General features: G+C 51.1%; 1 protein-coding gene across 3 annotated transcripts in view; it reads left to right on the forward strand.

Moving 5' to 3' along the window:
* Nucleotides 1-19,591, forward strand: part of AFAP1L2 (actin filament associated protein 1 like 2) — a 100,680-nt gene that overhangs the window by 48,071 nt on the left and 33,018 nt on the right. For all 3 annotated transcript variants that reach the window (XM_084762860.1, XM_084762858.1, XM_084762859.1), the window contains one exon: nt 13,562-13,690. In XM_084762860.1, coding sequence (XP_084618986.1) covers nt 13,562-13,690 — 129 coding nt within the window. The remainder of the gene's footprint in view (nt 1-13,561; nt 13,691-19,591) is intronic.

The following is a 19,591-nucleotide window of genomic DNA, read 5'->3' on the forward strand; positions in this document are numbered from 1 at the left end:
CAAAGGAAGCTCGTCAGGGGAGGTTTTATAACCTAGCTGCACTTCCTGCCCACTCTCTGGCCTGTTCCATCACACTGTGAGCAGTGGCGAGTCCGGGCTGCATGCAGCTGCCTACCATCATGCCTTCCCCGCCCACAGTGGGCCGTACCCCCTCAAACTGTGAGCCAAAATAATCCTTCCAACCTTACGTTGCTTCTTGTTGGGTAACTAACACCCCCTCTCCAGGTTCACAGCCCCGTTAGTTCCCGGAACCCCAGACTGAACAAAGGGGTTTTTGTTTGTTTTCTTTTGGTTAGGCGGAGACAAATTCCTCCCTGAAATAATGAGGCAACATTATCATTTGCTTATTTCTTCAGTACAAATATTTGTGTGTTTTACTGTAGGAATATTAACAAACTCAATTCCTGAGCATTTCTCAGACTCTGCTTGGGGAACCTGTACCACAGAACAATCTACAATCTGCTGTCCTTATGGGTGGCAAGTGGTGTTTCCCAAGCTTTTTAAATGGTGATTATGGTCAGATCTGTAATTCATATTGCATCCTAGGATTCACAATACACACACTCTCTCTCTCTCTCTCTCTCTCTCTCTCTCTCTCTCTCTCTCTCTCTCTCTCTCTCTCTCTCTCACACACACACACACACACACTCCTTTCTTATTTTCTGCACTTGTCCTCAGATGCCACCCCCCTCACCACCCCCATCCCTGGTCTTGGTAACATTGTAGCCCTAGTTTCTCAAGGTGAATGTTACCCCCTGGATCTTTTCCCACACGTTTTTATTGGATTAGTTTTTAATTCCTCTTTTATGTAGCCTCTTGTTTGCTTTGTTAAGGGACCCTGGGACTCAAATCCAGAACCCCCTGCATGCTAAGTGCATGCTTACCACTGAGGTTCACCTTTGTCCCCTGTGTCTCCTGAAAGCAAAAGTTCCCCAGCGTGGAGCAGGCTCAGATGAGTGCAATGAGGCCAGAAGAGCCTGGTGACCCTGGCAGAACTGGGTCGGTTCCTCTGGTTCCAAATCTGGGCTTGATAACCCCCACCTCACAGGATAGAGTGGGGTTTCATATGAAGACTACCCAGCCCAGATTCCAAGGTCAGAAATGTGCCGGGGTAGGAAAACCTGCTGTTGAAGGAAACCCACTCTGCCCGAAACAATGAGATGCCCAGCTACACACAGTGGCAGAACAGAACTAGTTGGAGGAATAGCTGCATCTGAGTGCTGGGACGGTGCTGTCTGGGCTCCTCAGTGTCTGCTTCCCTTTAAGGTGGCTTCTTCCTGAGATGGCCACAGCGGCCAGCAGCCAACCAGGAGTACACTGTTCGCTGTCTAGGAGCTCTGACACTGATGCTCATTGGCTTGGCTCTGATCACACTTCCAACCCAAAGCCAATCAATGGCTGCTGGAATGAGATGCCTTGATTGGTTAGATCCAAAGTTCCGGGACTGTCTGTGGCATCAGTGGTAAAGATCCTGGTTCTACTCAAAGCACAAGTGCCGATAGGGGGCGTGACAATTGATGCTCTTGTCAACTTGAGGGGAGTTCAAACAGCCATGGGAGCACAATACTGGCTCTGCAGGGGGATTTTAGAACGGTTTAACGGAAATGGGGAGACGACCACTGAATGTGGGCAGTGCCAACCCGTGGACAGGGGTATGGAGTGCAAAAACCAGAGCTGAGCACTGTAGATGTCATGTGACCAGCTGCCCCACACTCCTGTTGCCATGGTGAACTGGTCGCTATAATGTGAGCCAAAAATAAACTCTTCTGTAAGTTGATTTTGTCAGATAGTTGGTCACAGCCACAAAAGGAGTATAACTAATAAGTGGGGGGAGGGGCTTCCCCACGCCTGGCAACCGTTTGTTTGTGGAGCTAGGGTCAAATCCAGTGCCTTGCTCATCGTAGGAAAACACTCCACCAATGAACTACATCCTCAGCCCAAACTTAGCCGCAGAAGGGTGAATGGGTGGGGTGGGTGGGGTGGGGGAAGAGAAGGCAGCCACACGAATCTGCTTCCTGGATTGTTCGTTTCAGACCAGCGATGTCTGTAGCATTGTGGCTGCTCTCTCATCGGGGACGCATTGCTGAAGGCCCAGAGATGAGAAGATAGAGAAAGATCCAGCAGCCACCTAAGTCCCAGCCTGGTGCCAGCACTGATTTTCCTTTCGTGGTTTTGGTGTCAGTTTGGGATTTAAAGATTTCTTAATATTTATTTTATGTGCACGAGTGTTTGTATATGTATGCGTGTACCATGTGCATGCCTGGTGCTCATAGATGCCAGAAGAGGGGGAGCTGTAGGTGGGCACTGTCCTGTGTGTGCTGGGAACCAAACACCTGTCTTCTGCAAAAGCCGCAAGAGCGCTTACCACTGAGCCACCTCTCCACACCACTCCCCACACCCACTTTTAGTTTTAGCCTGTTGAAACCTGTCCTGAGCCACAGGACTCCGTCAAAGTGTCTCCTTGTCCATCCTCAGTACTGCGAGTTTCTGGGAGGGCTTAACCTAAATTCTTCCTACACTGTCCTTCCCGCCCTCTGCCAGGACAGTTTGGTAGTCCTGCAATACCAAATGGGAGCGTGTCCAGTCGCCTTCTGGGAGCCACTCTATTGAAGTTATAGTGCACAGGTGTGTGCTAAAAGTAGAGTGGGGGTGGGGTTAGAGACACGATGGCTCAGTGGAGGACCAGGATTGCATTCCCAGCACCTGTGGCGGGCAGCTCATATCCTTCTGTACCCTAGCTCCAGGGGCATCTACATACACGGGGCATACATGCACATGAAAATGATACATACGATAAAGTAGTGTAGGCAATTTTTATACTATCTTATAGATGGAGTTGGAATTTTACCAAATAGCTGACATTCATCCTTTAATATAAGCTTTTAGTGAGGCTGTTTTCCCTCTTTTCACATCGGTCTTGTGGTAGGTACTCTCACCAACACTCCCTTACAAACACGGAAATGAAAGTACTGCAGGATTCAGTCCTTCATTCCAGGTGCCCAGGAGGTGAGGACTGGCTCCAGGGCTCCCTGGTGCTTTGCAGGGGGCATGAGAGACACTCCAGGTCCAGTAGGCACCAGGGTTCATGCTAGGCAGAGCATCTAGGGGGCCTGTTTCTCTAGCCTGGCTTCCTTGGCAGCTGATGGAAGGGCTCTTGCCTAGGGGCCTTTTGGACACCGAGTGGAAAGGACCGGTGCCCCCTGGCTGGCTCACTCGGCAGTCGGCTTGCTGGAGCTGATCTTGACGGTTTGGTAGCAGAGACCTATGCAGTGTGTAGTTCAGTGGCTTCGTGCTACGTTGGCTGGATTGTGGGGAGGAGCAGTAAGTTAGAGTGGTGCAAGCATCTTTCCTTACCACCTTTGGGTGTATGCCCTTCTCTCCAGTGTAGTGGCTGTAAGGGTTACCCCTTCTCCCCATGCACCCTGTGCTGAAGAACAGGGAGGGCAGAAGGAGGGAGGGAGGAAGGGAGGAGGGAAGAGGGAGGAAAAAGGAAGGAAGGAAGGAAGGAAGGGATAACCAAGAGATAACGTTTCCTCTCATTTTTCCAGCTTTTCCTTAAACACAGTATCCCCAGACTTCACCGACACCCAGCTACCTTGCTCCGAGACTAAGGCAGGCTGTGCCTGTTTTGTGTCTGACTGTGTGGAGGGACACCCAGACAAGCCTTTGTGCCTCCCACCCACATACACCCCCCCCAACTCTGAATGACGCTGCTTGTGTAACAGAGTGCATCCCAGGAATGTCCTCACTGGGGTAGGGAACAAAGGCCTTCTAGTCCCAAAGCCTCTCTGTCTGGCCTGGACCCTGAAGGCCACAGAGACCTGGAGTGTCCTGAGTTTGCTCTCACGTGCCCTTGCGTGGCTAAAGAGCTTAGGGGAGGGAGTGTGGAGCTCCGCGTGCCCTGGCTTCCTCTGTGCACTTTAGAGAGTCCTCCCAGAGGACCACGTTAGGAGCATGACTTGCGTCTTCTCAGGCCGTCGGCTACAGGGCAGACCCCTGCCTGCGCATCCCAGGTGGGGGGCTGGAATTATGGCAAAGACTGGCGGGTCCTCACCTTTTAATGGGAGGAGCAGTGTATGTGTGTGTGTGTGTGTGTGTGTGTATGTATGTGTGTGTGTGTGTGTATGTGTGTGTTGCCGTCCATCTGTCTGTCTGTCCATCCATCTGTCTGGAGGCATTGTGTTTAACAGGTGTTTTCTGACGTTGCACAAAGGCTTGTTTCGGCATGGTGGTGGAAGCCATCCCTGAACATATGTGGTCCCTGCCCACACAGAGCTTTCATGGGGCAAAGAAAAAAACCGTGTGAGTCACCAGATAGCCTTGCTGGTTGGGCTGGGTGGACAGGCATGCTGCAAGGCACTGTGGGAGAAGGCTGAACCCTTTCCGCCACTGTGTGCTTGATGTGGTGTGTTCAGTTGTTACCACGTGAGCCTCTGTAGGGCCCAGTCCTTGGGGTTGGGACTCTGCTCCCCAGGGAGGTCTGTTCTGTTTGAGAAGTCGGCTGTGAGCCATTCCAGTTGTTTCTCCAGAAATGTGAGCCACAGCAAGCATCTGTGCCTTGTCCTCCTTCCCCACGCTCACTCGGCTAATGTGGGAATTCTGAGGGTGAGCCATAAGGAAAGTGTGCTAAGTGATGAGACTCAAAAGATAGATGAAGAAAAACAGATCTTACAAAAATGATGGCCAGATGACCTGAAGGTCAAGCCCATGGTGAGCAGAGCGTTCACTGCTAGTAAAACCTTCTCCCCTCAGCCCCCTCTTGGTGCCTGAGATAAAGGATGCATTCTGGAGTATTTATACTAGAGAAAACAATTTACATTACTGGCCCAGTCCCTTACGGCTCAGGTCCACTGAGGGGGTGTCTGTGAAACCTCAGGAGTGCTCATCAGCGGAGCTTAAGCGTCCACTTGCTCAGCAGGACAGAGAAGTGAGTTGGGTGGTGTGTAAATACAGGGATATCTTTATTCCTTGTCTTCTATGTCCTCCTGTCCAGAAGGAAAAAGAAAAACATTTCCAAGTGTGTCTGAGTTTTCGTGTAACAGGTGTGGATCTACAGAGGTCAGCCTATAAATCAGAATTGAGTTGCACAGTTTGAAGGGATCATGTCTAAATATTTTTATGAGGTAAAAAGACTGATCTCAAGGGCAGGGCATTTGTCTTCTGGTGAATTATTTATTCTGTCATCTGGCCATGAGGGAACTTTAGGCCCACCTGGTAAACTTTTAAAGTTTTCAAAGCCCCGAGCCACCACCAGAGCAGTGATGGTGGCGTCGCTAGGGACGCACCCTGGCATAAGGATAATTTAAGATTCCTCCTGCACCTTTGGTGTGAATGTCTCTGTGTGACAAAGTGCTGAGTGTACTTGAGGAAGTAAGTCACTTAGAGTCAGCAATGAGGTGTCTTCAAGACAACTCACTGGCGTGAAGATATAGAAACATCTTGGATTTGTGTAGGAAGGCCAGTGGAAGAGCACAAGACTCCTGGATACTACACAGCAAGGAAAAGCCGTCTTCCTCTCTTGAGGAATCTGATCTCTTCAACTGAGTGTGCAGCTCTGGGAGGGATGCCCATGGAGCCCATTGGATAAGCCATGCCAACCCTGTCAGTCAGGGTGACACATGGCAGAGCCACATCTCCCTTATGTCCTTGTGCATCATAGATGCCTCTTGTTACGTTGAAGGAGCTGAGCTCTTAAGGTCAAGCGGTTCCCATGTTCTGGGCATGACAAAAGGTTTGCAATAAAGACTCGTTCTTGGGCAGTGGGTATGTGCTGTATCTTGATTGTGATAGTGGTCGTTGGCTCTTGGTATGTTTGCCAAGCATGATACAGTGAATGGAGGTGAGGTATATGGCACGTGAGTTCTATCTCCATAAATTATCTTTGTTTAAAAAAAAAGCAATGAATGGATACACAGAATGTAACAAATCCACAGAATAGAATTATATTTACCATAAAAAGAAAAAAGTACTCACACCTGCCGCAACATAGAACCTTGAAACCATAATGCTCTGTGAAAGGAGGAAGACAGGAGGCCATTCGTATGCTGTATCTGATTCCATCCATGAGCTATATCCAGAACAGGCCAACCACAGAGAGGGGAAAAGCTTAGTGTCAGGCTGTGGGAGGGAAGGAGTGGGAAATGACTGCAGAGTGGGATTCTGCTGGGGCTGATAAAATAAAAGCCCAGCATTAGATAACAGCGATCGTTTCACAACATTGTGTTTCATACCAGAGGACTGTAAATGTGAAATGGTCAAGATGGGGTGTGTGTCCGTCCGTGTGTGTCTGTCTGTGTACACATACACTGTGTGAAAGAAAGAGTCCCACTTCCTGTTAGGGGACACACATACAGTAGGTTGGTTCATTCTTGGCACTTTTGCAGAAATGGGTCATTTGGGTTTTGATCTCTCTTCAAGTGGAGTGAAGTGGTATTTTTTTCTAAGTACGAACCCTGCAAACCCGAGGGTTCTTTGTTCTCCAGGAACCTGTGAGTTGTTATCAGCGTCACTTTCCCCTCTGGGTGATGCCAATGTTTCTCGTGAAGTCCTTCCCAGCATGCCCACCTCCCCTTGGCCCCCACACCTTGGCACCCGGTAACCCGGCCTTGAGAATCTTCTGGGAGAAGGGAGAAGGATGCACCCATGCGTGTCTTTCTGGAATATGTTTTTTTGTTTTGTTTTGTTTTGTTTTATAAAGAACAGGTCTGCTTAGCCTGGTGTTTGAAAGGAAAGTCGGGCTGGATTGTGGCTCTTCAGTAAATGCAGCTGTGTAAATAAAAGTGTTGCCTGAGACTGTAGGGGACCCATGAAGCTCAGCCTGTTTGGTGTGCTGGGGAGACATTTTCATTTGGGAACACAGTAACTGCCCAGGGTGAGGAGAGCTGGAGGGAGGGGGGGTTCCTGAGGAGGAGGGCGATGAATCCGGCAGTTGCACAGTCTCGCTCTGCGTGGGCCTTGGAAGTCCCAAACAAGAATCTCATTGACGATTTGTCACCCTGAGCAGACAACCCTGAACTTTAACAGAGCCAAGATGGAAAGCCCACACAAGGGCCTACAGTTTCCAGAATGAATTATGCTCTTATTTTCCCTTCCATCCAGCAAAGGACAAGGAAGAAACCGAAATGACAATGTGGAGGATGGTGGGGGCGAAGGAAATGTGGTGTGCAGGGTCCCCCGAGCCTCAATGGAGCAGCCACATTCCTCTGAGAGGCGGCCTGCCCTTCTGAGCCCTGGGGGTTGAAGAATGTCACAGGGGTTGGTGAAAATTGGAGCGTTGCCTCTGTTGACTGTTATTTCCAAAAGCCTGTGGTGGCCGGAGCCCTGAAAGATGTCTGGAGAGGAAGGCTGGCCGCCTCTTGGGTCCTTGGCACCTTGCTAAGATGTCTGTGATGGTTCATTTTCATTGTCAATATGACTTAGACTCACCATGGAAACAATCCTCTGTGTGCCTATTGAGGTGTTTCCAGAACAGTTTCACTGGGTGAGTAAGCCTACCCTAAGTGTTGGGTGGCACCAGCCAATGGACTGGGACTGTGAGATGAGTGTCAAGGTTTATCTTTCTCTGCTTCCCACCATGGACGCCGTGTGACCAGCTGCCTCATGCTTTCCTGGCCATGGTTGTACCCTCTAACCAAGTTGTACTTGTAGGTATTTCCTCCCAGTGACGTGAAAAGTACGGTACACAAATCCACAAAGCCTGACTCTTGACCACCGGGCCTTATGCCTACCCTGACATGACTTGGGACAATTGGACAGGAAGGAGCCAGAGGAGATGGAGCCAACAAGAGAGCTTAGTGTAGTTGGTCACCTGTGGCTTCATAGAGAGGCCACTTGAGCAGAATGAAAGCGATGTGGGCCCAGAAAAGCGCATGCTGCTCCCCGGAGTCTCACAGGGGTCTTCCGGCTTGTTTCCTCAAGCTATGTCTCTTAATGCTTGCACTTCCTCTAAATGTTCTAGACAGAGGAGAACAACTAGGTACAGCTGTGTCTACCCCTCCCCCTTCCCTACAACCTCCTCCCCCTTCCCTACACCCCCTCCCCCTTCCCTACACCCCTCCCCCTTCCCTACACCCCCCTCCCCCTTCCCTACACCCCCCTCCCCCCTCCCCGCAATCTGCCTGGCCAGGAAGGTCAGCCTCTGGCTCCACTGCCTGTCTGTAGGGTGCATGTCTGGCCTCTTAGGCTGCTTGCTTCTGAGCGTCTTCCCTTGCAGACCCTGCATCTAAGAGCATGCTCTCCAGGTGCCCGTGGCTCCACCTATCACCTGTCTCCTCTCACCTTCGCTCTCTGTGAACTCCTGCTCCTTGACTATGACGGTCAGGATGCAGCAGCTGTGGCTCAACCGAAGTGACACCAGCTGACATTCTGCAGACAGCTAATCCTCTGAACTTGGACGTGCTTGGGTTCGAACCTGGGGTGGCAATGAGTTGAGTTACAGCCCAGCCTCGGAGCTCCATTCCCACAGCTGTAGCTGTGAGAGCTGCTGAGGGTCAAGCCGGCAGCACCATGAGTCGTTTTACATCTATCTGTTCCTGAGCGGTTATCTCACCGGTCTCCCTGCATGCTGGTCTCTCTCCCCGCTGTCTTCAGAGTCTCTCATCTCCACTTTCTGGAAGGACGCTCTTGGGTGGCTCTGCTCGCTCGCTGTCTTTAGTTCTGACCCTTGGACTCGAGTTCTTCCTTTGAAGCCGTTCCCCACCCACACCCACGCTCTGTGGGCTCGTGACACAGTCACTCACCCAGTAAGCTCTGTGCGTGCCTCCATGACCAATTTGTAAATTCTTCTCGCTGCTTAACCCCTAGACCTTGCCTGGTCCTCTGCATTCCTGGGACAGTAAAGACTTTCCTATCTTAAGCTGGCTTCAGTACACGGCCCTGTGGGTGCTGAGGACCCATCTGGGTCACTTTTGTCTCCTCAGGGCCAGGCATATGCTTTGTACCCTTTGCCTTAGTTTGCTGTTTGCTTGTGTGAAACATAAACAAAGACTCTTTTCCAGAAATTGGGTAGGTTTGGGGAAAGGCGAAGGATGAGGAAGTGAAGAGGCGTTTCCAGCGTCACCCTCTTTCCTCTTGTGTGGTTCTGAGGTGATGGCAGAGGCCTGGCCTCATTGAGAGGTCCAGAAGTTCAGGGAAAGCACAGCCTAGACCCCAGTTTCCTCACGAAGCTCTTTCACTTTTCTTGTCCACCAGAGCTAAGTGCAAGGCTGGCATTCCGTTGCTCACTGTAGTCTCAGCAGATAGGAAGCTTCTAAGTTGCTGTTTAAAATTCAGCAGCCGCCCCCCTCTCACCCCCCCCACCCTGCCCCACCATCAAGGCCTGTCCTTTCAGGATGTTTGATTCTGTCTTTTCAAGCTCTCTAGGGCTGGCAGACACCAATCCTGATTAAGCACTTGCTAACTATCAGCAGGCCACGTTTGCTTGCCGACTGACTGCCGGTGTTACAGGTCATGAGGCTGGCTTACAGGCTGTCTCTCACTTTATGTCATCAGGAGCTGTCATTTTGCTCTCCCTGCCTCTGTTTAATTCCACTCTAGCCATTGCTAGGGCTGCCTCTCCTCTGTCCATCTGCCTAGGTCCTGCCACACTGTCGCTTTGAATGAGAATACCGTGGTTCCTGACCTTAGCAAACCCGGAGGCCAAAGTGGAGGCTCCACGGAGAGGCTCCTCTGGCACATTTGACTACCCAGGATCTCTGTCTTCCTGCTGGTGTGCCCAGTGTGCTCCTCTCTGTCTCTGTCTCTGTCTCTGTCTGTCTCTCTCTCATTATTTATAACCCACTTGGTGTGGCTGTGGGTCTGATTGCCAATGCGAGGAAAATGGGGGCAGTCAGAGGTATAAAAAGGCTCAGATTTCCAGCAACCGATTTTCCCAACTGTTCACTGGCTCCCAGATGACATTGTTAAAGTGTGGCCCAAGCCAGCCCTGGTTGACACAAGCCTGTACTATCCCAGCTAGTATTCCAGAGGTTAAACAAGGATTCCAAGTCTGAGACAGCCTGGGCAACAAAGTGAGTTCAAGGCCTGAGCAAGTCAGTGGGCCCCTGTCTCAAAAAGTAAAAAGAGGCAGAGTTAGAGTTCCACCGACAGAATGATTGCTGAGCCCATGTGAAGCTCTGGGTTCAATCCTTATATTGAAAAATTGATGATGATGATGAAGAACAAGAAGAAGAAGAAGAGGAAGAAGAAGAAGAAGAAGAAGAAGAAGAAGAAGAAGAAGAAGAAGAAGGTAATGATGATGATGAAGAAGAAAGAAGAAGAAAGAGGAAGAAGAAGAAGAAGAAGAAGAAGAAGAAGAAGAAGAAGAAGAAGAAGAAGAAGAAGAAGAAGAAGAAGAAGAAGAAGGATTAAAGAAGACAGGAAGCTCAGGCTGAACACAGGAAAGCAAAACTGACAAGGGTTCCCAATGATGGGTAATCTGCTAGGGTCTATGTTATTTTCTTTTTCATGTGGGAGGTTTATTGGAGAGGAGTATACAGAGGCTGCCTCTGGGCGAGGGTGGAGGGAAACAGAGCTAGGGTCTAAGCTTTAGAACAGTACTCTACTCAGTGAACTTGGCTTCAGTCAGACCAATTGAGACAAGAATTGTAAATCTGAAAAGCATAGGGGACATAGCTCAGTAGTACAGTGCTGGCTGAGCACACATAGGGCCCGGGTCCCAGGTATGCGTGACTGTATATATCTGTGCTAGCCCAGCAGGCATAGGGCCCGGGTCCCAGGTATGCGTGACTGTATATATCTCTGCTGGCCCAGCTGTGTAAGGCCCAGGTCCCAGGTATGTGTGATCATATATATCTGTGTATGCATGTGTAAAAAGACAAGCTAGAAAGGTAAAGGGGATCCTTTGGGAAAGTGTCTTTCTGGTGTTTTGGGGAGGTGAGACATGCCGTGTATTTGGGTTTTCAGCCGCTTCCCTTCAGTTGTGACCCAGGCCAGTAGTTGGCTTTTCTTGGTTCTGGCCATAGAGTGTTTTTGTTGCACAGGAAGTGAGTGGATCTGTTTTCCTTTCTTTCTCTCACTTAGTGCATACTGGACATTTTGTGGGTCTCTGGGAATGTAAGCTAAGTGCAGAGCCCTTCACTGAGTGTGGACATGCACACACACTGCCACAGGCAGCTAAAGGATGACGCACTGAGCATTACAAGAGCATGCTGTGACTAACTATCGAGCTCACTGTTCATAACTATCAAGCAACACGGACTCATTAACTTACAATCCTAGAGATAAAATCAAAGCATCCGTTGCACTCTGACCCTGCCAGAGGCCTCCAAAGATGACCCATTCCCACACTGTTTCCGTTTCACAGTGTTCTCTTGTATCCCTTGGCTGATGGAGTCTCCTTCTCCCTTAGAGCCAGTATGTGTCAAATTCACTCCTGTCTGGCCCCTGCCTCGTCCTCCTGTCTTCTCTGCTTGCCTCCTCTATCTTCTTTCCTCTTGGGTGACTAGGACTCGCCCGGATAAGCCAGCAGCATCTGTGTAACGTAGCACAGATGTCTTTTGGACCACAGTGTAGCCTTCCAAGAGGGCCAATGCTTGTAGTGTGGGGTTATATTCCCAGGGAGCTTTGCTGTTGTAGAGGGCTAGGCAGGGTGCCCCAGGGAGGAAGCCATAGGAGGCACAGCCTGAGGAACGGACAGGATTTAGACAGAAGAGGTTCACACTTTAATGTGTGAATCCCAAGATGGTGGGGTGCATAGGCTTGGCCATAGAGTGTGACAACAAATGTGTGGGTGGCACTGTAAGGCTCTGGGGACGCACAAACCAGGACGAGATCTTTGTTGTCCGTGTACATGAACGGGCTTGTGTTCTAGAGAGCTGGGCGTCCACACTAAGGCCAGCCTTAGGGGTCTAGCCTTTCAGTGATGCAAGGACTTGGTTTTTCCCTTTTTTAATTAAAAATATTTTTTCATACAGTATTTTCTGGTCATGGTTTCCTTCATCTCTTCTTGGGTCCTCCGACCTCCCCACATATCCAAATCCATGCCTTCTTTCTCTCTCTTCTTAGAAGGCAAACAGGCAAAAACAAAACCAGAATTAAAAACAAAAGCAAGTAAGAGTCACAGGAAGCCTCCTCACACTCAGACACACACACACACACACACACACACACACACACACGCACGTGCTCGCACACACACTCGCGCGCACACATACACGCATGCATGCACACACACACACACACACGCACTCACACACGCATGCATGCACACATGCATAAACAAACCCCATAAAAACACAAAGACGGAAACCCATAACATACAAGCAAGAGGCCAGTAAGATAAAAACATGCCCATAAAAAAGCATTGAGTTCGCTTTGAGTTGGCTCTCTACCGCTGAGTGCGGGGCCTGCCTCCAAGTGTGGTTAATATTCACAGTGAAACACCATGGCAGAAAACTCATCTTTCCTATGCCAGCTGTTGTCAGCTGGAGATAGCTTCTGGGTCAGGACTGGGAGCTTGTGTCTACTCCCGCCTTAGCACTAGGACTCTGTCTGGACCTGTACAGACCCTGTGCAAGCTGCCGTAGTATCTGTGGGTTCATACCTGCCAACGGTCAGACCCTGTGCAAGCTGCCATAGTATCTGTGGGTTCATACCTGCCAACGGTCAGACCCTGTACAAGCTGCCGTAGTATCTGTGGGTTCATACCTGCCAACGGTCAGACCCTGTGCAAGCTGCTGTAGTATCTGTGGGTTCATACATGCCAACGGTCAGACCCTGTGCAAGCTGCCGTAGTATCTGTGGGTTCATACCTGCCAACGGTCAGACCCTGTGCAAGCTGCTATAGTATCTGTGGGTTCATATGTACCATCAGTCTTGTGTCTAGAAGATGCTGTTTCCTTGGAGACGTCCATCTGGCTCATGATCTTTCTGCCTCCTCTTCAGCGCAGCTCCCTGAGCCCTGAGGGGAGAGGTTTGAAGAAGGCACCCCATTTAGGACCAAGTGCTCCAAAGTCTCTTACTCTCTGCACACTGTCCAGTGTGTGGGGCTCTGTATAGTGTGCCATCCATGGGACACAAGCTCCCGATGGAGGCTGAGTGAGGCCCTGACCTAAGGGTATACCAGAAGGTCATTACATTTTCTATGTTCCTTTAGCAGAACAATAGTGTTTGCTTTGGTAGGAGTATCTGTCAAAAGGTATCTATCTAAATGACGCAAGAAAGTGAAGCTTCAAGACCAGTGTCCCTTGAAAGATGAGAATGGTAAATACTGCCCAGGCCAGCACAGTTCATCAGCCAGCGAAGGCCTTTGGAGGCTGTTTTCCTCTCCTTGCTAACTCTGTGAAGGCAGACATTGGTAACAGAGGTGTTACCATCAGAATATTGGGCCATCCAGGCCACCGTCACTCCTCCAGCAAGTTGAGGTAGCCCTGTGACTCCCTTTGAGGTTTTCTTTCTTAAATTCAAAGGCCTGTTTTTCTCCCACCAAGACCCTGAAGCTGAAAATGCCCTTCCCAAGCCAGTGTTTCTCCCGGGCCTCACAGACATCCCTTACTGCGGGGACCATGGATCCAGGGGTGGGATGTTGCGGCCACTGACCTTGCTCTCCTGTGTTCGCTTCTAGCCCTGGAGCAGCTGCTGACGGAGCTGGACGACTTCCTGAAGGTTCTAGACCAGGAGAACCTGAGCAGTGCAGCCATGGTGAAGAAGGGTGGCCTGGCAGAGCTCCTGAGGCTCTACACCAAGAGCAGCAGTAAGTGTGGGCCTGGGGCGCCCACAGAGGGCTCTCCTGCTCAGGCTATGAGCACAGTGTCACAAGGGCTTTCATAGGCCACGTTCATCCCTCAGACTTCCGGAGGCCAGCTACCTGAGGGCAAGGAGTCAGCAAGGCCGGCTCTTTCTGAGGACTTCCTCTCTAAGGCTGTCCTCACACAGCCACCGTCTTGTGAGGATTCCATCATATTGGCGTAGGGATTACCCTGATGGCCTCAGTTTTAGGCTTCATGTCCAAATAAAAATTCTGAGACCCTGGAGGCTAGTGTTTAACATACGAAGTGGGAGGTGCGGCGGGAGCACAGGTTAGCTCCTAACAGTGGTACCTGGTAACCTGGCCTGCTACTCCACATATCAGGTGGCGGGTGGGATTTTAAGTGGAGTGTGTTCAGAGCCCCCTCCCTACTGGTTAAAAGAGAAGACACAGGAGGTTGTTAAGAGTCCCCAGGGCTTCCTTGTGTACCGTCCAAGGTGACTGCACTTGTATCAACTCATTTCTTCAGGACAAGTCGATGCAATTGGTGCTGCTCCCACCCAGGGAACTCAGACCATGGAGTTTATTTTTTTTTTATTTTTTTTTTGTGTTTTTTTCCTTTATTAATTTATTCTTGTTACATCTCAATGGTTATCCCATCCCTTGTATCCTCCCATTCTTCCCTCCCTCCCATTTTCCCCTTATTCCCCTCCCCTATGACTGTTCCTGAGGGGGATTACCTCCCCCTGTATATGCTCATAGGGTATCAAGTCTCTTCTTGGTAACCTGCTGTCCTTCCTCTGAGTGCCACCAGGTCTCCCCCTCCAGGGGACATGGTCAAAGGTGAGGCACCAGAGTATGTGAGAAAGTAATATCCTACTCTCCACTCTTCTGTGGAGAATGTTCTGTCCATTGGCTAGATCTGGGTAGGGGTTTAAGGTTTACCGCCTGTATTGTCCTTGGCTGGTGCCTTAGTTTGAGCGGGACCCCTGGGCCCAAATCTGCCTATCATAATGTTCTACTTGTAGGTTTCTAGGACCCTCTGGATCCTTCTACTTTGCCATTCTCCCATGCTTCTCTCATCTAGAGTCCCACTAGAATGTCCTACCCTCTGTCTCAGTTTCCTGGTAAGTGAAGGCTTTCGTGGGACATGCCCCTTGGGCTAGTATGCAGATATAAGTGAGTATATACCATTTGAGTCTTTCTGCTTCTGGGTTAACTCACTCATTATGATCATTTCTAGCTCAATCCATTTATCCACAAATTTCGGGAATTCCTTGTTTTTAATAGCTGAGTAGTATTCCATAGTGTATATGTACCACAGTTTCTTTATCCATTCTTGACCATGGAGTTTAGATACTAGTATTATGTAGCCTGAGGGAAGAAGAACATATTCCTTTAAGACTGTAAATTACAGAATCACAAGTTCCCCGTTGTTCTGCCTTTTTGTGTGTGTGGTAGAATGCACAGACCATAGATGTGCAGTTCAGTGACCTTTAATAACTGTATGTACCAGAGCAACCCCTGTCTAAAACTAAACAAGATAACTGTCATCCAGACCCTTCTATCTCGTGGGTGGGGGAGGGGGCAGTGGGGAGTGGGTGGGGGTGAGGGGGTGGGAGTGGAGGAGGGGGCAGGGATGGCCCAGTCAGTGAATGGTTCTGAACACAGTGTGTGTGCCCATGAAGGCCTGAGTTTGATCCTGGGCACTCACAGAGCCAACTGCAGATGCGCCTGTGTTTCCATGGAGACGTGGAGATGGACAGATCTCCATGGGGTGCTGGCCAAGACAGTTAGGTGGAGACACAACTGAGAAAGGTACCCAGTGTCAGCCTCTGGCTGACACATGTGTCTGCCCAGGTGAACCCAGGCACATGCAAACACACGGACACTGGCAACAAAAGGCAAACAGCAATTAAGGACCAAGATTGCTAGTTGACCTCTGGCCCCTGCACACATGGTTGTTTTTCTTAAATTCAGTCTTATGCTGTTTTCTCTAACCTCCTCCTCATCTCCATTCCAAGGCAGACATTCCTCATAGCTTCTCTCACCTGAGACGTACCTGTTCCGGAACTGTGTGTAAATGCCATCAGACTGTGTGTGTAAATGCCATCAGACTGTGTGTGCTGTGGCTTCCTGTGGAGACTCACTGGAGCTGTGGGTGTGGCTGTGGCTCATTCCTTTTAATCGCTGGCATACTCTACCCTTAGCTACTTGTTGCCGTCTGTTTGGGAAGTTCATGCGTTTCAGCTGTAAAGCCTGGCATCCTCCGTGAGTCCCTCCTGTGTCATTCTTTCAGACAGAGCTAAGTTTTAGCAAATTCTTAATTGCTTTTTAGAAGAAAAGCCTTGTGAAATCCCATCAGCTGAGGGTAGAGGGTTTTGCGTCAGGTGTTTGTGACCAGAAGTGCTGTGTGGGGGACAGTAAGGACCGTCAGAGCACATCAGATCCATCTGCCTCTTGGCAGGAGCGACCACCGTCCCTGCCAGGGAAGGGAAGTGGTCACGAGCAGTCTGGACTGCTCCCTGAATCTAGCCGGCTGCTTTAAGCCTCCCTTCCCTCTTTGCGCCCAGTAGAAAGTGCATTTCCCCTGCAAGGCAGAAATGTGGTAAGTTGATGTGTGTTTCTAGATTCCCGCAGGCCTTCCCTTCTGGAGGACGGATCCTGGCTACCCACGCCCCATCATCAAGGGCTTGCTTTTCCCCTCTCCAGGTCACTGCACGGTTCCCAGGCTCCTCCTCTGCAGCAGCGGCTGCCAGGCTGCACATCAAAGCACTGGTGGGAAACAGAGGGGAAGCCACACTACAGAGAGGGAAGGCGGGGAGAGAAATGAGTCACCTCACAGAGGCCCATTGATGGAACCCTTCAAACAGCAGGACCCCAGACCTCTAAAGATGTAACAGTGTAACATCATTATAAAGACAGGCCCTGTGAGGGAGCTTGCTGTCATCTGACCTGTGGGTCTTGGTGCCAGGGTACTGGCGATACCTCCCATCTCAGATCCCTTTGGGCTTAGCGTGCTGCACAGTTCCCTGTAAGGTGGCCTCCGCTCTCTGACTTTCCCTACTCCTGGTCTCTGCTGCAGGTCGATGGTGGGGAGCTATGGGGACCTGATCAGGTATCCCCAATATGGGTATCTCCAGAGATCCCCAAGACCATTGATGAGTGTGACCAGCCCTACTGAGGCTTGTGAAACCCAGGTATCAGTTGCTACTATACATATCTGAGGACTTTCCCTCCTGGTCCTCCTTGCGCTGCTTAGATTACAAAGAATTAACACAGATGCTACCAAGTGTGTCCCAGCACAATGTGCAATGTGGGCAGTGACTCAGATTGTGTCATTTAATCCGTATCTCATATTTGTGAGGGAGTTGGTGTCTTGGCACTCAGCAGGGAAGGAACCAGGGCTTGGCAAGCCACTTGCCCAGAGTCCCAAGTTGTGAGTGGTAGAGCTAGACCCACTGTGTTCCCTTCCCTCTCTACCTGTCACACTGGATTAAATGTGTCACCCAAGGCTGAGTCCTAAGGCGTTCCCACCCCATTTTAGCACCCACTTTCCTCCTGACCTCCCTGCCTCACCATGTATCTCTGTAGACTGAGCTCACTCTCCAGCCTTGAGTGGGAGTCATTTTGCTCACGTGAAGATGGACTGTGGACCTCACGTGTGAGGTGACATATGAGAGGCTGTGCGTGCGTGTGTGTGCACGCATGCCTGTGTGCACCTATGTGAGTGCTTTCATAATTTTCAAATGGGATCATTTATCTGTGTTTTCTGAGCATTTAGTTTTTAGCCTGATAGGCTGCTCTGGCTTTTGGCTGATGGCTAGGCACTAACTGGATGCTCTTCTCTTGGGGACTTGGTAGTCCCGATATACTGCACCTTTGCCAACAGAAAACATGCCTCCTGTTGCCTTGTTTAAGCCTTCGGGCTGTTCCAGTCACTGCCCTACTGAGGGAGGCACTTCACGTGCTCAGCCCGTCCAACTGTAGCCGAGATGTTCAGCCTTCCCTCCCTTCCTCGCCCCAGTTCTTTGAGAAGTACCACTCTCTGCGGATGACAGGTCCCCTGGCCCCCTATTGGTATGCATTTCAGTTGTAGTGTTTTCAAGTAAAACCAAAGACGTCAGGCAACGTTACAATGAACTCCATGTAAAGCTCTGTCCATGTAAAGCTGGGACTTATCTGTAAGACAGATTTCTAGCTGTGGAAAGGCCACAACAGAGGATGCGATGATGTAAAATTGTCCTCCAAAATCAAGTTCGACGTGATTGTCGGTTTACAGTCTCTGGCAATCTGTGTATTTTGGTAGAACTGTGATGGAGCAGGCTGACTTGGAGATGATATGGTTTTACTCTGTCGTTCCCTTATTTTTGGCCTTTGCGTTGCTTGCCTCTTTACCTTTGTCAGCCATAAGCTAATCTTACTTTTTCATATTCCCTAAACTTGAGTTTGGTTCGGTCAAAACAAGCTCTCCACCTGGGCAGACAGGACAACCATAGGACAGAGGTTAGGGGCTCTCACCAGAAGTTGCTGCTCATGGCAGATCTTGGCAGAACCATGTCTCACCTCTCGCCCCCCAGTCCCCAGTCAGTCAGTCGCTGTCACATAAGTTGAGCTATCTGGGGTGGGGCAGTGTTGCTTCTGGTACTGACATGGCCAGACACTGGCCTAGTCCTGCTGTGGCTGGTCGCTGAAGGCCCCTCCAGCCTCCTTGGCTGGAGTCAGAAGTCTATGGCCGTGGAAGAGCTTGGCTTTGAATCAGATCTTTTGGCAAAGGTTTGCTTTGAATCTGTTGGCTCAGGAACACCGTCCAACCCCAGGCATTTACCAGCTATGTGTTGCTAGGAAATGCAAATTAAGGGCCACTGAGGGACCATTAAGAGGGTTCAAAAGAGGAGAAATCACAGAGGCCTTCCTCAGCAGCCTCCGAGGACGGGTGCTCAGAAGCCAAGAAGCAGGCATGTGCAGGAGGTGGCCCCTCTCTGCCAGCAGGCACCGAGCAGAACGGTGGCGTGGTCTGCATACCAGTCACTGCAGAAAGGGCATGGGTTGTATTATTACAAGTTCCAGTCTGCAGGACAGAGGAAAGGACGGTGGGCTCCACTTCTATGCCTAGCCTTCTCGCCTCTGGATGATTTGTTCCTCCAGCTGCTTTCCTCCCCCCACGCCCCCCCCAAGCCTAAGCCAGCCTCCCCCCTCCACCCCAGCCTCCCCCCTCCACCCCAGCCTAAGCCAGCCTCCCCCCTCCACCCCAGCCTCCCCCCTCCACCCCAGCCTAAGCCTGCCTCCCCCCTCCACCCCAGCCTCCCCCCTCCACCCCAGCCTCCCCCCTCCACCCCAGCCTCCCCCCTCCACCCCAGCCTAAGCCAGCCTCCCCCCTCCACCCCAGCCTAAGCCTGCCTCCCCCCTCCACCCCAGCCTAAGCCAGCCTCCCCCCTCCACCCCAGCCTAAGCCAGCCTCCCCCCTCCACCCCAACCTAAGCCAGCCTCCCCCCTCCACCCCAGCCTCCCCCCTCAACCCCAGCCTAAGCCAGCCTCCCCCCTCCCCCCCAGCCTAAGCCAGCCTCCCCCCTCCATCCCAGCCTAAGCCAGCCTCCCCCCTCCATCCCAGCCTAAGCCAGCCTCCCCCCTCCACCCCAGCCTAAGCCAGCCTCCCCCCTCCACCCCAGCCTCCCCCCTCCACTCCAGCCTAAGCCTGCCTCCCCCCTCCCCCCCCAGCCTAAGCCAGCCTCCCCCCTCCACCCCAGCCTAAGCCTGCCTCCCCCCTCCACCCTCAGCCTAAGCCAGCCTCCCCCCTCCACCCCAGCCTAAGCCAGCCTCCCCCCTCCACCCCAGCCTAAGCCAGCCTCCCCCCTCCACCCCAGCCTAAGCCAGCCTCCCCCCTCCACCCCAGCCTAAGCCAGCCTC

This window comes from Acomys minous (assembly GCF_964271855.1).
Source record: "Acomys minous genome assembly, chromosome: 2".
Taxonomy (NCBI): domain Eukaryota; kingdom Metazoa; phylum Chordata; class Mammalia; order Rodentia; family Muridae; genus Acomys; species Acomys minous.